This window comes from Pseudophryne corroboree, chromosome 7, assembly GCF_028390025.1.
Source record: "Pseudophryne corroboree isolate aPseCor3 chromosome 7, aPseCor3.hap2, whole genome shotgun sequence".
In the NCBI taxonomy this organism is placed as follows: Eukaryota; Metazoa; Chordata; class Amphibia; order Anura; family Myobatrachidae; genus Pseudophryne; species Pseudophryne corroboree.
Window position 1 is genome coordinate 290,951,934 of NC_086450.1, and position 16,540 is coordinate 290,968,473.

At 48.3% G+C, this 16,540-nt stretch overlaps 1 protein-coding gene across 6 annotated transcripts in view; it reads left to right on the top strand.

Moving 5' to 3' along the window:
- Positions 1-16,540, top strand: part of SNRNP25 (small nuclear ribonucleoprotein U11/U12 subunit 25) — a 137,437-nt gene that overhangs the window by 43,136 nt on the left and 77,761 nt on the right. For all 6 annotated transcript variants that reach the window (XM_063934217.1, XM_063934220.1, XM_063934218.1 and 3 more), the window contains one exon: positions 8,128-8,301. In XM_063934217.1, coding sequence (XP_063790287.1) covers positions 8,128-8,301 — 174 coding nt within the window. The remainder of the gene's footprint in view (positions 1-8,127; positions 8,302-16,540) is intronic.

Consider the following 16,540-nt stretch of genomic DNA (forward strand, 5'->3'; position numbering starts at 1 on the left):
TGCAGCAGAGCTACCTTCTAATTTTTCTGATAATGCCAGTGTCTTTCATATATTAACACAGCCTCTCATTACATACAGGAGGTGGCCTCTGATGCCGGTGTGCTGGCAGCCAAAGCGTCTACTACGTCCATTCTGGCTCGCCGGATTCTGTGGTTGCAGTCCTGGTCTGTGGATCTGGACTCTAAAAAGACCTTGGAAGTGATCCCTTTTAAGGGAAACATCCTTTTTGGGGAAGATCTGAACAAGATTGTTGCTGACTTAGCGTCTGCTAAAACTGCATGTCTGCCGAGTACTAATCCTTCGACTCCGAAGGCTAAAAGTACCACCTTTCGACCTCCAAGTAAAGCAAAGGGTCAGGCGTACCCGAAACAGGCACGCACTTCCAAAACCTCTAAGCCCAAACCTAAACGTTCCTGGGTTGCCCCTCCCACCCGGGATCCCAGGGTGGGAGGCCAACTTCTGCAGTTTGCCCAGGTATGGTTACAGACCACTTCAGACGCCTGGGTGAGGGAAGTCGTCACTCACGGATACGCCATCTCTTTCAAGAAACGTCTCCCTCGCCAGTTTTGCTTGACAAATATCCCTTCGGATCCGTTAAAAGCAAAAACTCTACATTTGGTTGTACAATCCCTCCTGGAAACAGGAGTGATAGTGCCGGTGCCTTTGGCTCAGAGAGGCAGGGGGTACTATTCAACGCTGTTCCTAGTTCTGAAAATTTGTGAAGGTTTCCAAATTCCGTATGGAAACTCTTCGCTCTATTGTTCTGGCTTTGGAGCCCAAGGACTATATGTTATCCCTGGACATTTAGGATGCTTACCTACATATACCTATTACCATGTCGCATCAGCAATATCTGTGGTTTGCTATTGGCAACCTACATTATCAATACCGGGCCTTGCCTTTTGGACTGATCACGGCTCCGCAAGTCTTCACCAAGGTCATGACTGCCCTTCTACGCCGTCGGGGTATCAGAATCCTGCCGTATCTGGATGACTCGTTGATCCTGACAAACTCCCCAGAGGTTCTTCTCCGTCATCTGGAGCTGACGGTCCAATTCCTGCAAGCCCACTGGTGGCTCTTCTACTGGTTCCTGCTCAGAGCATGGTACACCTGGGGGCGTTACTGGACACACATAACCAATGTTTGTTCTTGTGTCCGGATAAGGTTCTGAAACTTCAAGACAGGATACAATGCTTTCTCTCGCCCTCATGTATCGATACACTCGGCGATGCAAGTACTAGGCCTCATGGTGTCTGCTTTCATCATGGTAGAGTACGCTCAATTTCATTCTCGCTCTCTGCAGAGGTTAATCCTTTCGAAGTGGGACGGCCTGCCTCACCGGATCAGGTCTCACATGATTTCCTTGACTCCGGAAGTTCGTCTGTCTCTGAGCTGGTGGCTCCAGGACGAACGATTAAGCATGAGTCGTCCCTTCTGGATCCCCAACTGAGTCCTAACGATGGATGCCAGTCTGCAGGGTTGGGGCGCGGTGTTGGAGCAACACTCTCCAGGGTTGGTGGACCAGGGAGGAATCTCTCCTTCCGATAAACATTCTGGAGTTGCGGGCAGTATTCAATGCTCGGAAACTGGCCCTGCCTCTGGTACAGAACAGGCCTGTTCAAGTACAGTTGAACAACGCCACCACGGTAGCGTACATAAATCATCAAGGTGGCACTCGAAGCAGCATGGCAATGATGGAAGTGTCAAGGTTTCTTCAATGGGCGGAACGCCATCTCCCAGCCATCTCGGCAGTGTTCATTCCGGGGGTCCTCAGCTGGGAAGCGGACTTCCTCAGTCATCAGGACATACACGTCCGAGAGTGGAGCCTTCATCCGGAAGTATTTCAACTCCTATTGGACAAGTGGGGCCTACCAGATGTAGACCTGATGGCGTCTCGACACAATCACAAGGTTCTGGCCTTCGGAGCAAGGACAAGGGATCCTCAAGCAGCGTTCATGGACGCACTGGCAATTACATGGAACTTTCGGCTGCCATGTGTTTCCTCATGTGTCACTCCTGCCCAGGGTAATAAGGAAGATCAAGCAAGAAGGAGAATTACTACTTCTAATCGCTCCAGCGTGGCCCAGAGGGCATTGGTTCTCAGACCTGCAGGGTCTCTTGATAGAGCGTCCTCTTCTACTTCAGCAACGCCCAGACCTCCTCGTTCAGGGCCCTTGTGTCTACCAGGATCTGGCCCGACTGGCTTTGACGGCGTGGCTCTTGACGCTTCAGTTCTGAGGGCGAAAGGATTTTCTGAGGCGGTCATTCAAACTATGATCGCCGTAAACCGGCTTCAGCTCGGATTTATTATAGGGTCTGGAATTTTTACTTGACCTGGTGTGCGGCTAAGAATTATGATGCATACAAGTTCAGTACTGCCAAACTCGTGGCTTTTCTGCAACAGGGCCTGGACTTCAGCTTTCGTCTGACCTCCCTCAAGGTTCATATTTCAGCCTTGTCGGTATGGTTTCAGAGAAAAATTGCGACTTGTCCTGACGTTCATATTTTCACTCAGGGTGTTTTACGGATTCAACCTCCCTATGTTCCTCCTGTGGCTCCTTGGGATTTGTTGGTTGTTCTGGATGCCCTACCAGAGTCTCCGTTTGAACCTCTTGAGTCTGTGGATCTTAAATGGCTTACACTTAAGGTTTTAGTTTTTCTGGCTATTGCCTCTGCTAGAATGGTTTCAGACTTGGGTGCCTTATCCTGTCGGTCACCCTTTCTAATTTTTCACCGTGACCGTGCGGTTCTTAGAACTCCCCGTGGTTATCTGCCTAAGGTGGTGTAGTCTTTTCACCTTAACCAAGAGATTGTGGTTCCGACCTTTATCTCTCCTGCTTTGTCCTACAAAGAACGTCTTTGGATGTGGTACGGGCTCTCCGTATATATGTGAAGAGAACCGCCTCTCTTAGGAGATCTGATTCTCTCTTTGTCCTTTTTGGTTTTCACAAATGTGGCTGGCCTGCAAATAAGCAGACTTTGGCCAGATGGATTAGAATGGTGATTGCACATGCTTATGTACAGGCTGGACTTCCTGCTCCTGCTACTATCAAGGCCCATTCTACTCTGTCTGTTGGACCTTCTTGGGCGGCCTGCCGAACAATTGTGCAAGGCGGCTATGTGGTCCTCAGTGAACACGTTCATCAGGTTCTATGCCTTTGATACTTCCGCCTCCCAGGATGCTTCCTTTAGACGCCGGGTTCTTGTGCCCACTACAGTGTGTCCCCTCCCATAAGGAACTGCTTTAGGACATCCCCGATGTTATTCCCTTTGGAATATCAGTGTACCCCGCTGCAGAAAAGGAGATTTATGGTAAGACTTACCATTGTTAAATCTCTTTCTGCAAGGTACACTAGATTCCACAGGGCGCCCACCCTGACGCACTTAGCTTCTTTGGGTTTGAATGGCATTAGCCGCTGTTACCTTCTCCTTTCGTGAGAATGTGGTTATATGTGGCTAATAACTACTGTCGTCTCTTTTACCTGCTAATGCATTGGACTGGTTAACAAAACTGAGCTACAGTGCCTGGAGGCGGGGATATAGAGGAGTCAGTGCAGTGCATCTTGGGCTTTAGCCTGTTGGTGCCTCGGATCAAGATCCAACTCTACACCCCGATGCTATTCCCTGTGGAATCCAGTGTACTGTACCTTGCAGAAAGAGATTTAACAATGGTAAGTCTTAAAATAAATCTCCTTTTCCAGCCTATACTCAACCTTAAATCACTGAACAAGTTTGTAACGGTGTCAAAGTTCCTTATGGAAACACTGCGCTCAACTATACTGGCTATGGATCCCAGAGACTATATGTTATCTCTGGATACACAGGATGCATACCTACATATACCTATTGCCGTGTCCCATCAGCAGTATCTGCGGTTTGCTATTGGCAACCTCCACTAGCAGTTCCAGGCTTTGCAATTTGGACTGGCTATGGCTCCTCGGATCTTCACCAAGGTCATGGCTGTAATGACGGCCCATCTCCGTCGCCAGGGAGTCAGGATCCTGCCATATCTGGACAACTTGCTGACTCTGGCAAACTCCTATGATGTCCTCCTAAGTCATCTACAACTGACGGTAAGCTTCCTACAAGCCCACGGGTGGCTCATCAATTGGGAAGAAATTCTCGCTGGTCCCAGCTGAGAGCATGGCGCCATTTGGAGGCACTCCTGGACACACACAGTCAACGACTGTTTCTGTCTCCAGAAAAAGTCCTGAGACTTCAAGACAGGATAAGATGCTTCCTTTGTCTCCCAGAGTTTTGATAAACTCTGCAATGCAAGTACTTGGCCTGATGGTGTCTGCATTCGAAATGGTAGAATACGCTCAATTCATTATCGCCCTCTGCTGAGGTGAATCCTTTCCAAGTGGGACGGCCTACCTCATCTGATCAGATCTCACATGATCACTTTGACACCGGAGGTCCGTCTGTTGCTGACCTGGTGGCTCCAGGACCAGCAATTGAGCAGGGGCCGTCCCTTCTGGATCCCCAACTGGGTCCTGCTGACAACTGATGCCAGTATGAGGGGATGGGGTGCGGTGTTGGAAGAACACTCTTTTCAGGGTCTGTGGACCAAGGAGGAGTCACTCCTCCCAATGAACATTCTGGAGTTGCAGGCGGTGTTCAATGCATTGACTCTCGCCCTGCCTCTGTACAGAACAGGCCAGTTTAAGCACGGTCAGACAATGCCACTACGGTGGCATACATAAACCATCAATGCGGCACTCGAAGCATGGTTATAATGGAAGTGTCAAATATCCTTTTTTGGGTGTAACGCTATCTGCCAGTAATATTGGCAGTGTTCATACCGGGCATCCTAAACTGGGAAGCGGACTTCCTCAGTCGCCAGGACGTGCATGCCGGAGAGTGGAGTCTTCATCCAGAAGTCTTTCAACTTCTAGTGGACAAGTGGGGCCTACCAGACGTAGACCTGATGGTGACTCGACACAATCACAAGGTTCTGGCCTTCGGATCAAGGACCACGGATCCTCAAGCAGTGTTCGTTGACGCACTGGCAATTCCATGGAACTTTCGGCTGCCCTACGTGTTCCCTCCAGTGTCACTCCTGCCCAGGGTCCTGCAGAAGTTCAAACAAGGAGGATTTCTACTTCTAGTCGCTCCAGCGTGGCCCAGACGGCATTGGTTCTCAGACCTGCAGGGTCTCACGACAGAGCGTCCTTTTCTACTTTCTCTGCGCCGAGACCTTAACCACACATTTGCGCAAATATGTGTAATGAAGATCTCTGAATTCTATTATTATGTGGGATTTATATCTGGTTACTGTTATCATTCAGGGTGCTGGGGGAAACCAATTGCCTTTTTTTCTTGCTCAGAAATACCCCTCCCTTTCGAGCACCTGAATGATATCACTAAGCTAATTGAGCATCTACCAATATATGTCTGTTGTGAGAGGCAGAGCGGTTCCTGCATTAGGAGGAGGTGCAGGCCCTGACATGCCACATGGAGCATTATGGGGTTGCTCCAATGTAGGTAGCTCTTAGCTTAGACATATTGTAGTAAGGAGCCATTATAATGTGGCTCCTTGCTGGTTAATATTAGACCCAGATTGGGGTAATGGAGGTGTGAGGTGTGGTGCCTCTGGACTGGCTGAGCTGGATGGCTGTAGTGTGGCATACCTTTACATTCTATTAACACTTTTCACTTATTAATTTTTTAACACTATTTCTCTATTTTAATTACATTTCATGTTTGTATCACCCTCTCTATAGCTTCGGCTTCCTAAATACTAATTTATTAACACTATAGTTTTTTCACTAGTATGCTACGCTGGGCTTTCTGGCTTATGCTTGTGTTTTGGGGTGCCACACCCTGCACCTAGATATAGTGCTAGGGACCCCAAATATACAGATACGCCTTGAAGCGGCTTTGGGGCTTAACCACACATTTGCGCAAATATGTGTAAAAAAGATCTCTGAATTCTATTATTATGTGGGATTTATATCTGGTTACTGTTATCATTCAAGGTGTTGGGGGAAACCAATTGCCTTTTTTCTTGCTCAGAAATACCCCTCCCTTTCGAGCACCTGAATGATATCACTAAGCTAATTGAGCATCTACCAATATATATGTCTGCGCCCAGACCTCCTCGTACAGGGCCCTTGTCTTTATCTAGACCTGGCCAGGATGGCTTTGACGGCGTGGCTCTTGAAGCATCACTCCTGAGAGCCAAAGGATTCTCTGAGGCGGTCATCCAAACTATGTTATAAGCTCGCAAACCGGCATCTGCTAGGATTTATTACAGGCTCTGGAATTCTTACTTCACCTGGTGTGCTGATAAGAATTATGATGCATACAGATTCAGAACTACCAGAATTCTGGCTTTTCTGCAAAGAGCCTTTATCTGGGCTCCCTCAAGGATCACATATCTGCCTTGTCGGTATGATTTCAGAGAAATATTGCGTCTATTCCTGACATTCATACATTCACTCAGGGTGTCTTACGGGTTCAGCCTACCGATGTCCCTCCTGTGGCTCCATGGGATCTGTCTGTTGTCCTGAATGCGCTGCAAGCGTCTCCATTTGAACCTCTTGAGACGGTGGACCTTAAATGGCTCACGGCCAAGGTCTTGTTTTTACTGGCTATTGCCTCTGCAAGAAGGGTGTCGGACTTGGGCGCATTGTCCTGTCGTCCACCCTTTCTAATATTTCATTGTGATCGGGCAGTTCTTAGATTGCGCCCAGGTTATTTACCTAAGGTGGTGTAATCTTTTCACCTTAACCAAGAGATTATGGTTCTGGCCTTTATCTCTTCTAATTTGTCCTCCAAAGAGCGGTCTTTGAAAGTGGTACAGGCTCTCCGTATATATGTGGAGAGGACTGACTCTATCAGGAGGTCAGATTCCCTTTTTGTTTTGTTTGGTTTCATAAACGTGGCTGGCCTGCGAATAAGCAAACCTTGGCCAGACAGATTAGAATGGGGATTGCCCAAGCTTATGCGCAGGCTGGTCTCCCAGCTCCTGCTGCTATTAATCCCCATTCTACTCGGTCTGTTGGACCTTCTTGGGCGGCCCGCCGAGGCGCGTCCACAGGACAATTGTGCAAGGTGGCTACGTGGTTCTCTGTGAACACGTTTATTAGGTTCTATGCCTTTGATACTTCCGCCTCCCATGATGCTTCCTTTGGACGCCGGGTTCTCATACCCCCTAAGACGAGCCCCCTTCCTTGAGAAACTGCTTTAGGACATTCCCGATGTTTCCCTGTGGAAACCAATGTAACCTGCTGCAGAAAAGGAGAGTTATGGTAGACTTAACATTGTTAACTCTCTCTTTCTGCGAGGTACATCGGGTTCCACAGGGCGCCCACCCTGACGCACCTAGCTTCTATAGGTTTGAATGGCATTAGTCGCTGGTCCCTTCTCCTGTCGTGAGAATGTGGTTTTATGTGACTAAAATCCACCTTCTCTCTTACCTGCTCATGCATTGGACTGGTTAATGGAACTGTGCTCACAGTGCCTGGAGGCAGGGTTATAGAGGAGGCCTCAATGCATCCTGGGACAGCCTAAATCTTTAGCTTGTTGGTGCCTCTGGATCAAGATCCACTCTACACCCCGATGTTTCCCTGTGGAACCCAATTTACCTTGCAGAAAGAGCGTTAACAATGGTAAGTCTACCATAACTCTCCTTTTTGCTCCATAATTGCAATCTGTATGTAATCATAGGTGGTTTAGGGCTAGATGCATCATCACTTGGAGAGTAATATAATGGAAAGTGATAAACTACCAGCCAAACAGCTCCTAACTTTTTCAAACAGGGCCTGTGACATGGGAGTTAGGAGCTGATTGGCTGGTGTTTATTCTCTCTCCATTTTATCACTCTCCAAGCGATGATGCATCTAGCCCATTGTAGTGTGCTGCACTCTTTTTATTACGTACAATAGTATCACTTGTAGCAGCTTTTTGTCATATCCAAGGGCTGCATTAACAAATAACTCTGCCTGTTTTACTCAGACAAAAGCTATTAAGTTGTGTAGTTAGTATAAATTACAAACTGCAGTAAGCCATGTGCAAGCCAGTAATGTAATCCGAACATGGAAAAGTTGAAATTATATTTTGTGCTTATTGAGTATTATTTTCCTTTAATGGAGTCCTTTTTTTATTTTTTGTTATTTTTAGGAAATGGATGTAAAAATGGAATCAGAGTATGGTAATAACATAGAAGATCTACTGGGCGAAATTAAGCAGGAAGATGCAGAAGAAGAATTGCCACATGCAGAGGTTGTAGACATATTCCAGGAAGGGCTTGCCATGTTAGTACAAGACCCTTTGCTGTGTGATTTACCTATACAGGTAAAAAAGCATTTACATTATTTGTTTTAGAATCCTGTGCCAGAAGTTAGACAGGAGTAACTGTACCTCGGTTTAATTTAATCACTATAATAAACTTACAATCTCACAACCGATTTCACATAGTAAAATGGTAAAACTCCAGCTCTGTACAGTTAACAAGGGAAATTGTCAAGTTTAATATCAAGCCTAAATTCAATATGAATGCGAAATAATGCTACAAAATACAGAAACACAAGATAACATCAATAAACACTTCTTTCGCGTATGTCGTTTGGGTGTTCACCAGCCGCAGAGGTTACATTTTTTTTCTCGCAGCTTCTTGAGGTGTGAGAAAAAATATGTGCAAATTCGGCACTTTGGACGTCCAAACGTGAGTTTGAGGACCAAAGCAGGAGTTTAGACGACTGTAGCCATTTTAGGCGGCAAAATCCGGTCTGTTTCGGCGCGATATGCATGGGCGCCCAAACAACTGTTAAATTGTGACAAATGTTTCGGCATGTAAACTGTCCCGTTTAGTTGGGATTTTTAGATGCCCAAAACAATAAAATCGGTCCAAAAGTGGGGTATGTTTTCGAATCAGCTATATAGCACTCTATTATTGATACAGAAGATTATTAGGAAACACACAGCCTGGATTTCTTTATGAATTGCTTGTTTTTCTCATGTCTTTACATTAAACGTTATAAATTGTATTTCTCTGACGTCCTAGTGGATGCTGGGTACTCCGTAAGGACCATGGGGAATAGACGGGCTCCGCAGGAGACTGGGCACTCTTAAAAGAAAGATTAGGTACTATATCTGGTGTGCACTGGCTCCTCCCTCTATGCCCCTCCTCCAGACCTCAGTTAGAATCTGTGCCCGGCCAGAGCTGGATGCACCTAGTGGGCTCTCCTGAGCTTACTAGAAAAGAAAGTATTTGTTAGGTTTTTTATTTTCAGTGAGATCTGCTAGCAACAGACTCACTGCTACGAGGGACTGAGGGGAGAGAAGCAAACCTACCTGCTTGCAGCTAGCTTGTGCTTCTAAGGCTACTGGACACCATTAGCTCCAGAGGGATCGAACACAGGGCCCGACCTCGATCGTCCGTTCCCGGAGCCGCGCCGCCGTCCCCCTTGCAGAGCCAGAAGACGGAAGAACCAGGAGAAAATCGGCGGCTGAAGACTCCGGTCTTCAATAAGGTAGCGCACAGCACTGCAGCTGTGCGCCATTGCTCCCACAGCACACCACACGCTCCGGTCACTGGTGGGTGCAGGGCGCTGGGGTGGGGCGCCCTGGGCTGCAATAAGTATACCTTTTGGCAAATGTGCACATAATACAGTTATAAACTGTATATGTGCCTAATCCCCTGCCATTAACATTATTAAAAAAGCGGGAGAAGCCCGCCGCGGAGGGGGCGGGGCTATCTCCCTCAGCACACCGGCGCCATTTTCTCTTCACAGCTCCGCTGGAAGGACGCTCCCCAGGCTCTCCCCTGCAGTATACACTACAAGAAGGGTAAAAAAGAGAGGGGGGGCACATAAATTTAGGCGCAAAAGGTGATATAAGCAGCTATTGGGGGAAAATTCACTTTGTGTTAGTGTAAATCCCTCAGTTATATAGCGCTCTGGTGTGTGCTGGCATACTCTCTCTCTCTGTCTCTCCAAAGGACTTTGTGGGGTCCTGTCCTCAGTCAAAGCATTCCCTGTGTGTGTGCGGTGTGTCGGTACGGCTGTGTCGACATGTTTGATGAGGACGCTTACGTGGAGGCGGAGCAAGAGCCGATAAGTGTGATGTCGCCCCCTGCGGGGCCGACACCAGAGTGGATGGATATGTGGAAGGTATTAACCGACAGTGTCAACTCCTAGCATAAAAGGTTCGATGACGTAACAGCTTTGGGACAGCCGTCATCTCAGCCCGCGCCTGCCCAGGCGTCTCAGAGGCCATCAGGGGCTCAAAAACGCCCGCTACCTCAGATGGCAGACACAGATGTCGACACGGAGTCTGACTCCAGTGTAGACGAGGATGAGACAAATGTACAGTCCACAAGGGCCATCCGATGCATGATTACGGCAATGAAAAATGTGTTGCACATTTCTGACATTAACCCGGTTACCACTAAAAAGGGTATTATGTTTGGGGAGAAAAAGCAGCCAGTGACTTTTCCCCCATCTGATGAGTTAAATGAATTGTGTGAAGAAGCGTGGTGTTCCCCAGATAAGAAATTAGTGATTTCTAAGAGGTTACTAATGGCGTACCCTTTCCCGCCAACGGACAGGTTACGTTGGGAAACTTCCCCTAGGGTGGACAAGGCGCTCACACGCTTATCAAAAAAGGTGGCACTGCCGTCTCAGGATACGGCCGCCTTAAAGGAGCCTGCAGATAGAAAGCAGGAGGCTATCCTGAAGTCTGTGTATACACACTCAGGTACTATACTGAGACCTGCAATTGCTTCGGCATGGATGTGTAGTGCTGCAGCTGCTTGGTCTGATACCCTGTCAGATAACATTGATTCCCTTGACAGGGATACTATTTTGCTAACCATAGAGCATATTAAAGACGTCGTCTTATATATGAGAGATGCACAGAGGGACATTTGCCGGCTGGCATCTAGAATTAATGCAATGTCCATTTCTGCCAGGAGAGTATTATGGACTCGGCAGTGGACAGGTGATGCTGATTCTAAAAGGCACATGGAGGTTTTGCCTTATAAGGGTGAGGAATTGTTTGGGGACGGTCTCTCGGACCTCGTATCCACAGCAACAGCTGGGAAGTCGACTTTTTTACCTCAGGTTCCCTCACAGCCTAAGAAAGCACCGCATTATCAAGTACAGTCCTTTCGGCCTCAGAAAGGCAAGCGGGTCAGAGGCGCGTCCTTTCTGCCCAGAGGCAGGGGTAGAGGGAAAAAGCTGCACCAGACAGCCAGTTCCCAGGAACAAAAATACTCCCCTGCTTCCACTAAATCCACCGCATGACGCTGGGGCTCCACAGGTGGAGCCAGGTGCGGTGGGGGCGCGTCTCCGGAACTTCAGCGACCAGTGGGTTTGCTCACAGGTGGATCTCTGGGTTCTACAAGTGGTATCTCAGGGATACAAGCTGGAGTTCGAGGCGTCTCCCCCTCGCCGTTACCTCAAATCAGCCTTGCCAGCTGCTCCCAAGGAAAGGGAGGTAGTACTGGTGGCAATTCACAAGCTGTACCTTCAGCAGGTGATAATCAAAGTTCTCCTCCTTCAACAGGGACGGGGTTACTATTCCACAATGTCCTACAGTCAGGAGTGACTATGGGCCTAAAATTGGGATCCATTAAAGTCCACATTTCGGCCCTGTCTATTTTCTTTCAAAAAGAACTGGCTTCACTGCCTGAAGTTCAGACGTTTGTTAAGGGAGTGCTGCATATTCAGCCCCCTTTTGTGCCTCCAGTGGCACCTTTGGATCTCAACGTTGTGTTGGATTTCCTAAAATCACATTGGTTTGAGCCACTTCAGACCGTGGAGTTGAAGTATCTCACGTGGAAGGTAGTCATGCTGTTGGCCTTGGCCTCAGCTAGGCGTGTGTCAGAATTGGCGGCTTTGTCCTGTAAAAGCCCATATCTGATTTTCCATATGGACAGGGCAGAATTGAGGACTCGTCCCCAATTTCTCCCAAAGGTGGTATCAGCGTTTCATTTGAACCAACCTATTGTGGTGCCTGCGGCTACTCGGGACTTGGAGGATTCCAAGTTGCTGGACGTAGTCCGGGCCCTGAAAATCTATGTTTCCAGGACGGCTAGAGTCAGAAAAACGGACTCGCTGTTTATCCTGCATGCACCCAACAAGCTGGGTGCTCCTGCTTCAAAGCAGACTATTGCTCGCTGGATCTGTAGCACGATTTAACTTGCACATTCTGCGGCTGGACTGCCGCATCCTAAATCAGTAAAAGCCCATTCCACGAGGAAGGTGGGCTCTTCTTGGGCGGCTGCCCGAGGGGTCTCGGCTTTACAACTTTGCCGAGCTGCTACTTGGTCGGGATCAAACACTTTTGCAAAATTCTACAAGTTTGATACCCTGGCTGTGGAGGACCTTGAGTTTGCTCATTCGGTGCTGCAGAGTCATCCGCACTCTCCCGCCCGTTTGGGAGCTTTGGTATAATCCCCATGGTCCTTACGGAGTACCCAGCATCCACTAGGACGTCAGAGAAAATAAGAATTTACTCACCGGTAATTCTATTTCTCGTAGTCCGTAGTGGATGCTGGGAGCCCGTCCCAAGTGCGGACTTTTTGCAATACATGTATATAGTTATTGCTTAACTATAGGGTTATTGTTATGAGCCATCTGTTGAATGAGGCTCAGTTGTTGTTCATACTGTTAACTGGGTATAGTTATCACAAGTTGTACGGTGTGATTGGTGTGGCTGGTATGAGTCTTACCCTGGATTCCAAATCCTTTCCTAGTAATGTCAGCTCTTCCGGGCACAGTTTCCCTAACTGAGGTCTGGAGGAGGGGCATAGAGGGAGGAGCCAGTACACACCAGATATAGTACCTAATCTTTCTTTTAAGAGTGCCCAGTCTCCTGCGGAGCTCGTCTATTCCCCATGGTCCTTACGGAGTACCCAGCATACACTGCGGACTACGAGAAATAGAATTACCGGTGAGTAAATTCTTATTTTTACTTTTATTCTTTCTAGGTGACTCTAACATTTTGTTAGCCTATTAATGTATATTAACCCCCCTCCTTCCTGCGGATTATATCATAATACAGTGCATCTGGAAAGTATTCACAGCGCTTCACTTTTTCCACATTTTGTTATGTTACAGCCTTATTCCAAATTGAATAAATTAATTTTTTTCCCTCAAAATTCTACACACAGTACCCCATAATGACGGTGTGAACATTTTTGGGGGGAGATTTTTGCAAATGTATTCAAAACAAAAAATCACATGTACATAAGTATTCACAGCCTTGCTCAATACTTTGTTGATGCACCTTTGGCAGCACTTACAGCCTCAAGTCTTTTTGAATATGATGCCACAAGCTTAGCACACCTATCTTTGGGCACTTTCGCCCCTTCCTCTTTGCAGAACCTCTCAAGCTCCATCAGGTTGGATGGGAAGCGTCGGTGCACAGCCATTTTTAGAACTCTCCAGAGATATTCATTTGGATTCAAGTCTGGGCTCTGGCTGGGCCATTCAAGGACATTCACAGAGTTGTCCTGAAGCCACTACTTTGATATCTTGGCTGTATGCATAGGGTAGTTGTCCTGCTGAAAGACGAACAGTCGCCCCAGTCTGAGGTCAAGAGCGCTATGGAGCAGGTTTTCATCCAGGATGTCTCTGTACATTGCTGCATTCATCTTTCCCTCTATTCTGACTAGTCTCCCAGTTCCTGCTGCTGAAAAACATTCACACAGCATGATGTTGCCACCACCATGCTTCACTGTAGGCATGGTATTGGCGGTGCCTGGTTTTCTCCAAATGTGACGCCTGGCATTCAAGCCAGAAAGTTCAATCTTTGTCTCATCAGACCAGAGAATTTTGTTTCTCACGGTCTGAGAGTCCTTCATGTGAATTTTGGCAAACTCCAGACGGGCTGCCATGTGCTTTTTACTAAGGAGTGGCTTCCGTCTGGCCAGTCTACCATATAGGCCTGCTTAGTGGATTGCTGCAGAGATGGTTGTCCTTCTGTTAGGTTCTCCTCTCTCCACAGAGGAATGCTGTAGCTGTGACAGAGTGACCATCGGGATCTTGGTCACCTCCCTGACTAGGGCCCTTCTCCCCCGATTGCTCAGTTTAGACGGCCGGCCAGCTCTCAGAAGAGTCTTGGTGGTTCCGAACTCCTTCCATTTACGGATGATGGAGGCCACTGTCCTCATAGGGACCTTCAAAGCAGCAGATATTTTTCTGTAGCCTTCCCCGGATTTGTGCCTTGAGGCAATCCTGTCTTGGAGGTCTACAGACAATTCCTTTGACGTCATGGTTGGTTTGTGCTCAGACATGCACTGTCAAGTGTGGGACCTTATATAGACAGGTGTGTGCCTTTCCAGATCATGCCCAATCAACTGAATTTACTACAGGTGGACTTCAATTAAGCTGTAGGAACATCTCAAGGATGATCAGTGGAAACAGGATCCACCTGAGCTCAATTTTGAGCTTCATGGCAAAGGCTGTGAATACTTATGTACATGTGATTTCTAAGTTTTTTATTTCTGCTGCGGGGTACACTGGGCTCCATAAGGATTAACATCGGGGTGTAGAGTAGGATCTTGATCCGAGGTACCAACAGACTCAAAGCTTTGACTGTTCCCAAGATGCACAGCGCTGCCTCCTCTATAACTCCGCCTCTGTGCACAGGAGCTCAGTTTGTAAGTTGGCGCCATGCAGTAAGCAGGCATACAACAGGAGGGCTCCTGCAGCCCTAAGAAAAAGCTATTTTTCAGAAGAAAGAATAATTGAAGACTTCAAGGGCTGTAGCAGTGTTAGATGTCAGTCAGACATCCCCTGCTGCAGCTCCATCACTCCCCCAACAGCGCTGTATACTCCCGCGCCCTGGTTGCCGGGTCACTACAGCAGAGGCTCCGGTGTTCTTCTCTACGTTAGTCACACACTCGCCGCTGTCTCCAGGATCGTGTGGCCGCATTCAAAGGGGAGGTAAGGGGTCTCTTTGGCCCGCTGTGATCGCGATCCAGCGCAGCCGTGGGAGGCGGGCCGTGCGCGCTGGCATGGACACTTTAAGGGGCAGCCGCTCCACTAGCCTTCGGGACACAGGGCACAGGTGGGGTTTTGTCTATGTAAAACCTGTTTCATTACAGCCCGCAGCGCCCGGTGGGGAAGCCAGCAGGGGGATAAGGCCTAACCTGTAGCCCCTCCCCCAGCCCCGGGGCGCCATTTGGGTAAATGTTCCCGCCCTGGAGCTGCATGTATATCTCCCTCACTCCCTGTCAGCCGCCATTACATGGAGCTGTGCTGTTCCTGGGACTGCTGGGGCAAATCCTCCTCTGTAAAGCCACCTGCTCGTCAGCGCTGTGCATTTTACAGGACACTTAAGTATTCTACCTGTCAGTGGACAGTGTTGGTTAAGAAAGAGTGCATACAGTCAGGGTTGTGTGGTACAAACACCCTGTGATATACATCCATTACTTACTGTGTTTTGTTATATCTACTGTTTACATATATATCTATATAGCTATACTGAGTATCGCTTTGTATTGCTAGTCCAGTGCAGTTTTATTGTTGAGTATAACTTCTGCATTGTACATTTGTGACTATATGTGTGTGTGCATGTAGCTGCTGCGTGGCTTCCATCTCGTGTATTTCACTCAGCTTGCTACTCCTATATTCTGTAACCTGAGGGGGCTAAGTGCGTCAGGTTTGTTAACTGATATAGGTATTTCACAAGATATACTTATATTATATTTCTGCTGCGGGGTACACTGGGCTCCACAAGGAATGGATAATGGGGTGTGTAGAGTAGGATCTTGATCCGAAGCACCAACAGGCTCAAAAGCTTTGACCTTCTTCCCAAGATGCATAGCGCCGCCTCCTATATCACCCCGCCTCCGTGCACAGGAGCTTAGTTTGTAGTTGATGCTTGCAGTGCAAGCATGTAACAGGAAGAGCTGCTCACAGCAGCTCCAGAAAAAGCTTTTTCTGAGGAAAAAAGACTACTACAAGGGCTGCAGTAGAGGCACAGATTGTGCTGGATGTCAGTAGACATTGCCTGCTGCAGCTCCATCTCTCCCCCAGCGGCGCTGTACACTCCCGCGCCCTGGTTGCCGGGTCACTACAGCAGAGGCTCCGGTGTTCTTCTCTACGTTAGTCACACACTCGCCGCTGTCTCCAGGATCGTGTGGCCGCATTCAAAGGGGAGGTAAGGGGTCTCTTTGGCCCGCTGTAATCGCGATCCAGCGCAGCCGTGGGAGGCGGGCCGTGCACGCTGGCATGGACACTTTAAGGGGCAGCCGCTCCACTAGCCTTCGGGACACAGGGCACAGGTGGGGTTTTGTCTATGTAAAACCTGTTTCATTACAGCCCGCAGCGCCCGGTGGGGAAGCCAGCAGGGGGATAAGGCCTAACCTGTAGCCCCTCCCCCAGCCCCGGGGCGCCATTTGGGTAAATGTTCCCGCCCTGGAGCTGCATGTATATCTCCCTCACTCCCTGTCAGCCGCCATTACATGGAGCTGTGCTGTTTCTGGGACTGCTGGGGCAAATCCTCCTCTGTAAAGCCACCTGCTCGTCAGCGCTGTGCATTTTACAGGACACTTAAGTATTCTACCTGTCAGTGGACAGTG